General features: G+C 45.9%; 2 protein-coding genes across 2 annotated transcripts; one reads left to right on the top strand and one right to left on the bottom strand.

The window, feature by feature from the left end:
• Window positions 1-1,532: 1,532 nt before the first annotated feature.
• On the bottom strand, window positions 1,533-2,265 carry LOC120858888 (histone H2A.J). The gene has a single exon (XM_040235241.1). The coding sequence runs from the start codon at window positions 2,094-2,096 to the stop codon at window positions 1,707-1,709; it is 390 nt and encodes a 129-aa protein (XP_040091175.1). The 5' UTR covers window positions 2,097-2,265; the 3' UTR covers window positions 1,533-1,706.
• Window positions 2,266-4,159: 1,894 nt separating this feature from the next.
• Window positions 4,160-4,852, top strand: LOC120858887 (histone H4). The gene has a single exon (XM_040235240.1). The coding sequence runs from the start codon at window positions 4,222-4,224 to the stop codon at window positions 4,531-4,533; it is 312 nt and encodes a 103-aa protein (XP_040091174.1). The 5' UTR covers window positions 4,160-4,221; the 3' UTR covers window positions 4,534-4,852.
• The last annotated feature ends 5,114 nt before the right edge of the window (window positions 4,853-9,966 follow it).

The following is a 9,966-nucleotide window of genomic DNA, read 5'->3' as shown; positions in this document are numbered from 1 at the left end:
GTGACAGCCCTTGTACAAGAAAATAACAAAGATAGTTTAAAGTAATAAAATGGGAGACATGACTGGGGACACAGGAGGCTGACTTCATCATAGCACAACAGATACTTTCTGCTTGCCAAGACACTAAATAAAAGTGGTGTGGCTCTGAGGAACAGGGCTCTTGAAGTCTTGAGTCCCCCGGTCCCATTTTTAAAACTTTAATTCTGTCTCTAGTTTCTTTTTCCCAAACTGTGCAGTTAACCACTTTCGATCCCTACTTGCTGTGCTGGCCGCAGCAACCCATTACGCGGTACTGTGCATAGCGTAGAGAGGTTCTCAGTAAATACTGGGGAAGAAATAAAAGTCCATGCTGAGAAAACAGGCCAACTACTACCATTGATGATGGAAGACATATCCTTTTCTTTTCCCCAGAACGACATCAACTCTGACTTAAGGAAAAGATGAATCCAAATATGTGAAATCTAAATAAATGATCTTTTTTGTAGGCCAGGAAGAAGCTTGTAGAAAAGGGGGAAATGGAAGGGTCAATCTAGACCCTTCAAACAGACCAGGGTTGTTACTGTGTAACTTTTAAATGTAAATTCCTGAGCAGAAATGTTTCTCTCCATACCATCTGTCCTTGCCTTTGCTCACATTTCACATATTTATGAAAGCCTTACTGTGCCATTAAGCAACACAAACACAATAGGTGTTGTTGGAATGAGGTCATTACCTCAGGCCCAGTGGTAGAACATAAGGGACCTTAAGAAGGGGATTTGTTGTTATAAAGCAAAATCAAATCAATTACCTTTCCAAAGGGATATGATATTGTGGAGATAAGACCACTATGAAGCTAGAAACTTGAGAAAGTCATTTTAAAAGCTCCTCAAGTATAGGTAACTCATGACTAAAGGCGCTGCACTATTACACAACATGAGTGTCAGCGTAACAAATTTCCAACTTCATGACTCAGGCTTCTGTACTACACATATTACTGGATGGTTCCTTCATTTTAAAGAAATGTGAACATAAGCGTGCACACAAAAATATCTGACACCCCAAACAAGAAAACACAACAGCTGTCAGGCCAAGAAAAATCTGTTAAATCGACACCGTGTCGTCAAAGCTACTCTTCCAAGATCCAAAGTTATTCTCCCTTCTGAAAAGTGTGGCCGGACAGACAATCTCCTGCCCAAGACCACATCTTCATCACTATGTCTTTCCTAGAACTGGTTCCGGAACTGCCCTAACAGGGCAGGGGAGCACAGGCCCTGGGAGGCGGATGTAAAAACAACTGGCCCAGCCTCATCTGCACCTACTCGGCGTCGCCTCTGCCTCCGGGCGAGCAGGGAAAGCCCCCGACTCTGCCCACCTCCACGCCAGTGGGTCCCTTCTGGTCTCCCTTGATCCGCCCGTAGCGCCTCGAGGGTGGCTGCGGAACAAAGCTGCCCAGAAAGTGGCTCAAGCCGACCCACCAGTACCTCTTCCAAAGGTCTCCCGGTCACCCCTGGGTCTCCCGGCAGGGCCCCGCGACTACACAGCTCTCTCGACCAGACGATTTTCACCGACTTTATTGGGCCCCCGACCCAGTTGGTCTCGCCGCCCACCTCCCCACTAGATGGCTCCGGCTCTCCATAACATCAAGCATATTCAAAAACACTGCGGGCGGGGCGACTCTGGAGAGAGCCCTTGCTGGGGAAGCCGGCTCCCCTGTGGCGGCATCAGGGTCACTTGCTCTTCGTCTTCTGACTCTCCGTCTTCTTGGGCAGCAGCACGGCCTGGATGTTGGGCAGAACGCCGCCCTGAGCGATGGTCACTTTCCCCAGAAGCTTGTTTAGCTCTTCGTCGTTGCGGATGGCGAGCTGCAGGTGGCGAGGGATTATCCTGGTCTTCTTGTTGTCCCGCGCGGCGTTGCCAGCCAACTCCAGGATCTCCGCCGTCAGGTATTCCAACACCGCCGCCAGGTACACCGGCGCCCCGGCGCCCACTCGCTCCGCATAATTACCCTTGCGCAGCAGTCTGTGCACTCGGCCCACTGGGAACTGCAGGCCCGCGCGAGAGGACCTGGACTTGGCCTTTGCCCGCACTTTGCCGCCCTGCTTTCCGCGACCAGACATGTTTGTCTCTCGCCTAAAACTCCAGCGAGAGGAAAAAAACCCAGCGATCCGGTTCCTAGTACAAGAATGCAACGTACCACACCGGAACTGCCTCTACCAACACTTTGCTGACACTAGGCAGCGCCTTCCCATTGGGCTCAGCAGCTTCCTTGGCTCCGGTGACCAATGACAGGCAGGCTTTGCTCCCAATTAGGACGCTGGCAGAAGGACCACCATCTCCATCTTTCTCCAATCAAAAGAGCAAACTGCTGAACCCTCATTTACATAACCGCTGATATAAATATCTAGGTCCGCTTGCTCCGCGGTTGGGGTTCCGTTGAATTTATTGAGTTCGGCTGAATTTAGCGGATTCTGAGGTTTCAACCTCCTCTGTCGCTCTCAGGAAAAGAATCTTTAAAATTAAGGAACCGTAGTAAGAAACAGAAAAATCAGGAAGGAGAGTTACTCCTTAGTTAACTTAGTCAACAAATACTAAAGCACTCAACCAAGAAATGCCTCTAGCAGTTCGGGCTGAGTATGCCCGAAATTTTTGTCACATTACCTTTATTATTATTGACACTTAAAAAAAAATCCTTGTAAGCAAAAGAAATCTCTAACTTGAAAATGTTCTAAGCTTGATTTTTTAGTAAATACTAAAAACAAACAACAACAAAAAACCTATGTTGCCATTACAAGAATCCTGACTCTACCAAACTTTTCCTTCTTTTGAATCAAGCATTAAAATCAGGCGGTTCAATTTGACTATTTAAGACTCCCCACCCCCAGCCATCCAGTGTTCTGAGGGTTCTTTTTATTTCTGCTTTAACAACAATAACACTATATTTTTTTGTGCTATAGAGATGGGTGAGGATAGGTACATAATAAGCAAATATTTGCCATAAAGCTTTCCTACTGGAAAGGCTTATTCGTCAGGACTAGGTACAGGGAGCACAATTTATCAAAATATTCATTCCTCATGGTGTTAAGTCCTGGGAAAGAGTTATGAATCATACTTAAATACTGCTGCCTTTTTTCACAGTATGAACCCTTTGGGAAAACAGTCCTGTCTCCTAGAGTGGTGACACTATTCAAAGTTCCGTTTTTCTCAAGGGATTTCTTAAGAAATGAGAACCTCCTGATTTAAAGCCATGATCATGGCATCCACTATTTCACAAGAACGTCGAGTTTTAATGAAATAAGAACGTTACATTATTTTAGCTAATCCCAGAAATTGTCATTTGACTGAGAAGCAAAACCCCGTGCTTGGGCTGGGGGTGGGGAACGGAGGAAGCAGTAAAAGCTGCAAATTGTGCAGAAGCAGCTGCAAGAGAAAAGGCGGTGGGGGTGGGGAGGAAAGGGTAAGGTTAGACTTTTTCGGAAAAGATTTTAATTTTTTCTGCACGGGGCCACAGAAGAGAAAACGATTGAAAGATTTCCTCTACCCCAACTGATGACTTTAAAAGACCCACAGGTGTAAAGCAACTGCTTTGGGTAGTGGCTCAGACGGTAAAGCGTCTGCCCACAATGCGGGTGACCTGGGTTCAATCCCTGGGTTGGGAAGATCCCCTGGAGAAGGAAATGGCAACCCACTCCAGTATTCTTGCCTGGAAAATCCCATGGATGGAAGAGCCTGGTAGGCTACAGTCCATGGAGTAGCAAAGGGTAGGACACAACTGAGCGAATTCATTCAAAGCATTCCCAGTTCCTACTGAGTTTCAAATTAGTCTAAGAATAGAATTATAAAATTGTGCGTTTCGTTTGAAAACTATAAAATTAGAATTCCCGCGCGCTAGAGAGACGCGGGGGCATACGAGGTGGGGGAAAGAGACAAGGGAAACCCAGCGCTCACTGGATCTGGCCTACCGTTTTTTAAGTATGGAGAAGCGGCAATATAATTCCTATCGAGTCTTTCCTCAATCTCATGGCAAAAATAACAAAAACTTTTCCCAACTGAGCAACCGAAAAATTTTGTAGAGAAGGGATTTAAAAGAAAACACAACGAAACAAAAACCTCTTGGAGACTTAGCTCCTCCCACTATCTTGAGGTTTTCAACCAGGTCCGCTATAAGGCTATATTAGCCCAGGTTCTTCGTTCTCGAACTGTTGCGAGCTTGTTTTATGCGATAGTCTTTGATTTCCTGTTGAAATGTCTGGCAGGGGCAAAGGAGGGAAAGGGCTGGGTAAAGGAGGTGCCAAGCGTCACCGGAAGGTCTTACGGGACAACATCCAGGGCATTACGAAGCCCGCAATTCGCCGTCTTGCCCGCCGTGGTGGTGTCAAGCGCATCTCAGGGCTCATCTACGAGGAGACCCGTGGAGTGCTCAAAGTGTTCTTGGAAAATGTGATCCGCGATGCAGTGACGTACACGGAACACGCCAAGCGCAAGACGGTCACGGCCATGGATGTGGTGTATGCTCTGAAACGCCAGGGCCGCACCCTCTACGGCTTCGGTGGCTGAGCTGTGCGTGCGGCTTATAAGATTCGAAAAGGCCCTTTTTAGGGCCACCAAAACCTCAAAAAAAGGGTTGATAATGCTTATGTTCCCTGGTGATTGTGCTAATAGGTGCTTCAGAAGCTTTACGATTGCAGTTCTGACGGGTGTTTAGGGATTAGACTTGAGGCTGGGGGAGGTACGAGCCGCAAAGCTCGAAGTGGGGAGCCCGGGGCCCGCGCTAGGGACGTAGCCTGGGAAATGCATCGCAGGGTAGTAAGTGACTTTCCCCTTTGTTTCAGACGCTGAAGTGCTGAGTTGGGATTCCGTTTGGGAAACAGGTATCGTCAACTTAGAAATAGGTGTTTTGAGAGCGAATACCTCGGGATCTGAGCTTATGTAGAATAACTTGTATGCAAATAAGGCAAGTGCGGCTCTCTGCCTCCGATTGGACGGGAGGTATCAGAGGGCGTGGTTCTCGCCGATGGGGCCGGTCCCACCTCTGAGACCTATTGTAGTGTCCAATAGGAAAGCGCGAGGTGCAGGCCTAGAATTGCGCGCAGGGGTCCTGCCAAGCATTAATATTTTATATATTGACGGACTGTTTGAGTGAGAGGTAATCCAACTCCGAGGCGGAATGCAGGGCGGCCGCTGTGGGCAAAGTGCAAGGCCGGGCCTAAACCGTCGGCCCCTGCGCTACTCGTGGGTCAGCTGCACAAAGGTGGTCGCGCCGAGCAGGTGAGCATCCCAACCCCCGACTGCCCAGCGGCGGTGCTCAAGCCCCGGGGCGTGAGAATCCAGGAGTTAGCCGGCAGCGCTGCCGGGGCGCAGGCAGTACTGTTGCCCGGGAGAGAGAGGGTCTTGTCACCCGGTCACCTAGAAGATAAACCCTGGCTTTCTAAGTGACGGTCCTGTTCAGAACCGCCCGGCCCGGGGCTGCGGGAAGGAGTGGGGAGGCGGGTTGTAGTCTAAAGAGTTCGGTGAAAATGATGTAGCGAGAGAGCTGTATAGTCGTGGAGTCCTACCCATTTGTCCTGCCCAGGAGACCGAGTAAGGAGGGCCGGTTTGCGGGCGCTTCCTGGGGTCAAAGGCGGGACTGAAGACGGTGCTCCACCTGCGTGCTGCCGGCAAGGACGAGGCTGGAACTGAAGTCCTTTAAGGGCTTTGCTCGACTTCTGGCTGTGTCCTTCCTCACCAACTTGTCTGTGTGTTGGAAATTGGGAAGGGGCTTAGAACCCTAAAATGCAGTGTGATCCCATGCACCTTGACTAATCTCCCCTAGCTCTGGCTTGTCTGTACGTCGTGAAATCACTTAGCTTCCTGGATTGGTTGTCTAGATTGGCTGTGGGTAGTTTCCCAGCCTTGACAGTGATGTATGTACATTTCAGCCAGGAAAACATTTCCCTTGTTCCCGCAGCAGAGGCTGGCATCATACCGTTTAATGAATATCAGAGGCTGGCATCATACCGTTTAATGAATATCAGCCACTTTGGAACACATTGTATTCCATTTTTGCATTCGATTCTCCAGCAAATCTATGAATTATTTATTGTTAATTACCATTTTACAGACGAGATAACGGATACAGGGGGAAAGTACGGGAATCAGGATTTGAACCCAGCCGGGTTCTTAACCCTTATGTGCCACTGCCGCTTCCATGGAGCCCCCAGCCCCCATTCGCTGACATTTCACTTCTTAGTACTTTCTTCTCCATACTCAAACATATCTGTGGTGCTGGTTATGTATTAAATTTTTAGGCAGTGAGACAGTTCCAGAAGCTCAACTTTCTTTAGTTCAAGTGAAGAAAACCCCTAAGTTACTTAAAAAGAAGCATCCGGGTATGGCACACTTGAGTATGTTTATATTTGTTGAGGGAGTGAATGAGTGAATTTGAGTAGATAGTTAATGTACCTATTAAACCCCCAATTTAGTGTGAATCAGATTATTGAGGATGAAGGTGGGACTGCAGTGGAGCATGAAAATAAGTATTCATATGATAGTTTAAAATATCTATTTCTTAAGTATCTAAGTTACTTGGGATTATTTTTTGTTTATAATTTTGATGGTAGCCTCAATATTTTTTGAACCTGTCTAGTAGAACTTTTGAACTGTGGTGGTGTTGGAGAAGACCCTTGAGAGTCCGTTGGACTGCAAGGAGATCCAACCAGTCCATTCTAAAGGAGATCAGTCCTAGGTGTTCTTTGGAAGGAATGATGCTGAAGCTGAAACTCCAGTACTTTGGCCACCTCATGCGAAGAGTTGACTCATTGGAAAAGACTCTGATGCTGGGAGGAATTGGAGGCAGGAGAAGGGGACGACAGAGGATGAGATGGCTGGATGGCATTACTGATTCGATGGAGGTGAGTTTGAGTGAACTCCAGGAGATGGTGATGGACAGGGAGGCCTGGCGTGCTGCGATTCATGGGGTCGCAAAGAGTCAGACATGACTGAGTGACTGAACTGAACTGAGTAGAACTTAATTTTCCCTTGTAGCACAGCATATTGTTGTTCATGTTTTATGTACTTTATAAAATAATACCAAATTATTTGAACATGAGAAGTCTGTTTCTGTTTGAGTCCCATGGTAGTATCCGGTCCTGAAGAAATGATTTTCCAAACCAAAAGGGTGTCACATAATTTGAGAACACAAGTTATCTGAAATTACAACTGAGATTTTCAGGAGTTAACTTCAGAAAATGTAGAATGCATTACTACACGTTTGTTAAATAAAGAATTTAAAGCGCTTCCAAAATGCTTTTCTTGCAATGTGGAATGAAGTCCTGTTGAAATTAGATCCTGTAGCAAACTAGATCTCTCCTAGTTTGAACATTTACCTCTTTTATCCCAAAATCTGTTAACTTTTGAAGATTCAGAGATAAATAAGCCATCAGTTGAATTCAGTTGCTCAGTTATGTCTGACTCTGCAACCCCATGGACTGCAGCGTGCCAGGCCTTCCTGTCCATCACCAACTCGTGGAATTTACTGAAATTCATGTCAGGTGGTGATGCCATCCAACCATCTCATCCTCTGTTGTCCCCTTCTCCTCCCACCTTCAGTCTTTCCCAGCATCAAGGTCTTTTCAAATGAGTCAGTTCTTCGCATCAGGTGGCCAAAGTATTGGAGTTTCAGTTTCAACATCAGTCCTTCCAATGAATATTCAGGACTGTTTTCCTTTAGGATGTACTGGTTGGATCTCTTTGCAGTCCAAGGGACTCTCAAGAGTCTTCTCCAACACCACACATCAAAAGCATCAATTCTTCGGCGCTCAGCTTTCTTCACAGTCCAACTCTCACGTCCATACATGAATACTGAAAAAACCATAGCCTTGATGAGACAGACCTTTGTTGGCAAAGTAGTGTCTCTGCTTTTTAATATGCTGTCTAGTTTGGTCATAACTTTCCTTCCTAGGAGTAAGCGTCTTTTAATTTCATGGCTGCAGTCACCATCTGCAGTGATTTTGGAGCCCCCCAAAATAAAGTCACCCACTGTTTCCACTGTTTCCCCATCTATTTCCCATGAAGTTCTGGGACCGGATACTATGATCTTAGTTTTTTGAATGTTGAGCTTTAAGCCAACTTTTTCACTCTCCTCTTTCACTTTCATCAAGAGGCTCTTTAGTTCTTCACTTTCTGCCATAAGGATGGTGTCATCTGCATATCTGAGGTTATTGATATTTCTCCCAGCAATCTCGATTCCAGCTTGTGCTTCCTCCAGCTCAGCATTTCCCATGTTGTACTCTTCATATAAGTTAAACAAACAGGGTGACAGTATACAGCCTTGTCGTACTCCTTTCCCTATTTGGAACCAGTCTGTTGTTCCATGTCCAGTTCCAACTGTTGCTTCCTGACCTGCATACAGATTTCTCAAGAGACATGTCAGGTGGTATGGTATTCCCATCTCTTGCAGAAGTTTCCACAGTTTGTTGTGATCCACACAGTCAAAGGCTTTGGCATAGTCACCAAAGCAGAAATAGATGTTTTTCTGGAACTCTCTTGCTTTTTCCATGATCCAGAGGATGTTGGCAATTTGATCTCTGGTTCTTCTGCCTTTTCTAAAACCAGCTTGAACATCTGGAAGTTCATGGTTCAAGTACTGCTGAAGCCTGGCTTGGAGAATTTTGAGCATTACTTTGCTAGCGTGTGAGATGAGTGCAATTGTGCGATAGTTTGAACATTCTTTGGCATTACCTTTCTTTGGGATTGGAATGAAAACTGACCTTTTCCAGTCCTGTGGCCACTGCTGAGTTTTCCAAATTTGCTGGCATATTGAGTGCAGCACTTTCACAGCATCATCTTTCAGGATTTGAAATAGCTTAACTGGAACTCTGTCACCTCCACTAGCTTTGTTCGTAGTGATGCTTTCTAAGGCCCACTTGATTTCACATTCCAGGATGTCTGGCTCTAGGTGAGTGATCACACCATCATGATTATCTGGGTTGGGAAGATCTTTTTTGTATAGTTCTTCTGTGTATTCTTGCCACTTCTTCTTAACATCTGCTGCTGCTTTTAGGTTGATACCTTTCTGTCCTTAATTGTGGCCATCTTTGCATGAAATGTTTCCTTGGTATCTCAATTTCTTGAGATCTCTAGTCTTTCCCAGTCTATTATTTTCCTCTATTTCTTTGCACTGATCATTGAGGAAGGCTTTCTGATTTCTCCTTGTTATTCTCTGGAACTCTGCATTCAAATGGGTATATCTTTCCTTTTCTCCTTTGCTTTTGGCTTCTCTTCTTTTCACAGCTATTTGTAAAGTGAAAGAGTGAAAGTGAAGTCGCTCAGTCGTGTCCACCTCTTTGCAACCCCAGGGACTATAGCCCACCAGGCTCCTCCGTCCATGGGATTCTCCAGGCACGAATACTGGAGTGGGTTGCCATTTCCTTCTCCAGGGGATCTTCCTGACCCAGGGATCGAACCCAGATCTTCCTCATTGCAAGCAGACGCTTTAACCTCTGAGCCACCAGGGAAGCCCCAGCTATTTGTAAGCGCTCCTCAGATAATCATTTTGCCTTTTTGCATTTGTTTTCCTTGGGGATGATCTTGATCACTGCCTCCTGTATAATGTCATGAACCTCTGTCCATAGATTTTCAGGCACTTTTTCAGATCTAATCCCTTGAATCTATTGTCACTTCCACTGTATAATTGTAAGGAATTTGATTTAGGTCATATATGAATGATCTAGTGGTTTTCCCTACTTTCTTCAATTTAAGTCTGAATTTGGCAATGAGTTCGTGTTCTGAGCCACAGTCAGCTCCCAGTCTTGTTTTTGCTGACTGTATAGAGCTTCTCCATCTTTGGCTGCAAAGAATATAATCAATCTGATTTTGGTGTTGACCATCTGGTGATGTCCGTGTGTAGAGTCTTCTCTTGTGTTATTGGAAGAGGGTGTTTGCTATGACCAGTGCGTTCTCTAAGCAAAACTCTATTAGTCTTTGACCTGCTTCATTTTGTATTCCAAGGCA

Source organism: Oryx dammah, unplaced genomic scaffold (assembly GCF_014754425.2).
Source record: "Oryx dammah isolate SB20612 unplaced genomic scaffold, SCBI_Odam_1.1 HiC_scaffold_29, whole genome shotgun sequence".
Lineage (NCBI taxonomy): Eukaryota > Metazoa > Chordata > Mammalia > Artiodactyla > Bovidae > Oryx > Oryx dammah.
Note: the sequence above shows the minus strand (reverse complement) of the source record. Positions and strands in the feature narration are given on the sequence as shown.

Bases quoted from the DNA above. Each gene is read 5' to 3' on its own strand.
- LOC120858888 (XM_040235241.1), bottom strand. From the start codon at position 2,096: ATGTCTGGTCGCGGAAAGCAGGGCGGCAAAGTGCGGGCAAAGGCCAAG.
- LOC120858887 (XM_040235240.1), top strand. From the start codon at position 4,222: ATGTCTGGCAGGGGCAAAGGAGGGAAAGGGCTGGGTAAAGGAGGTGCC.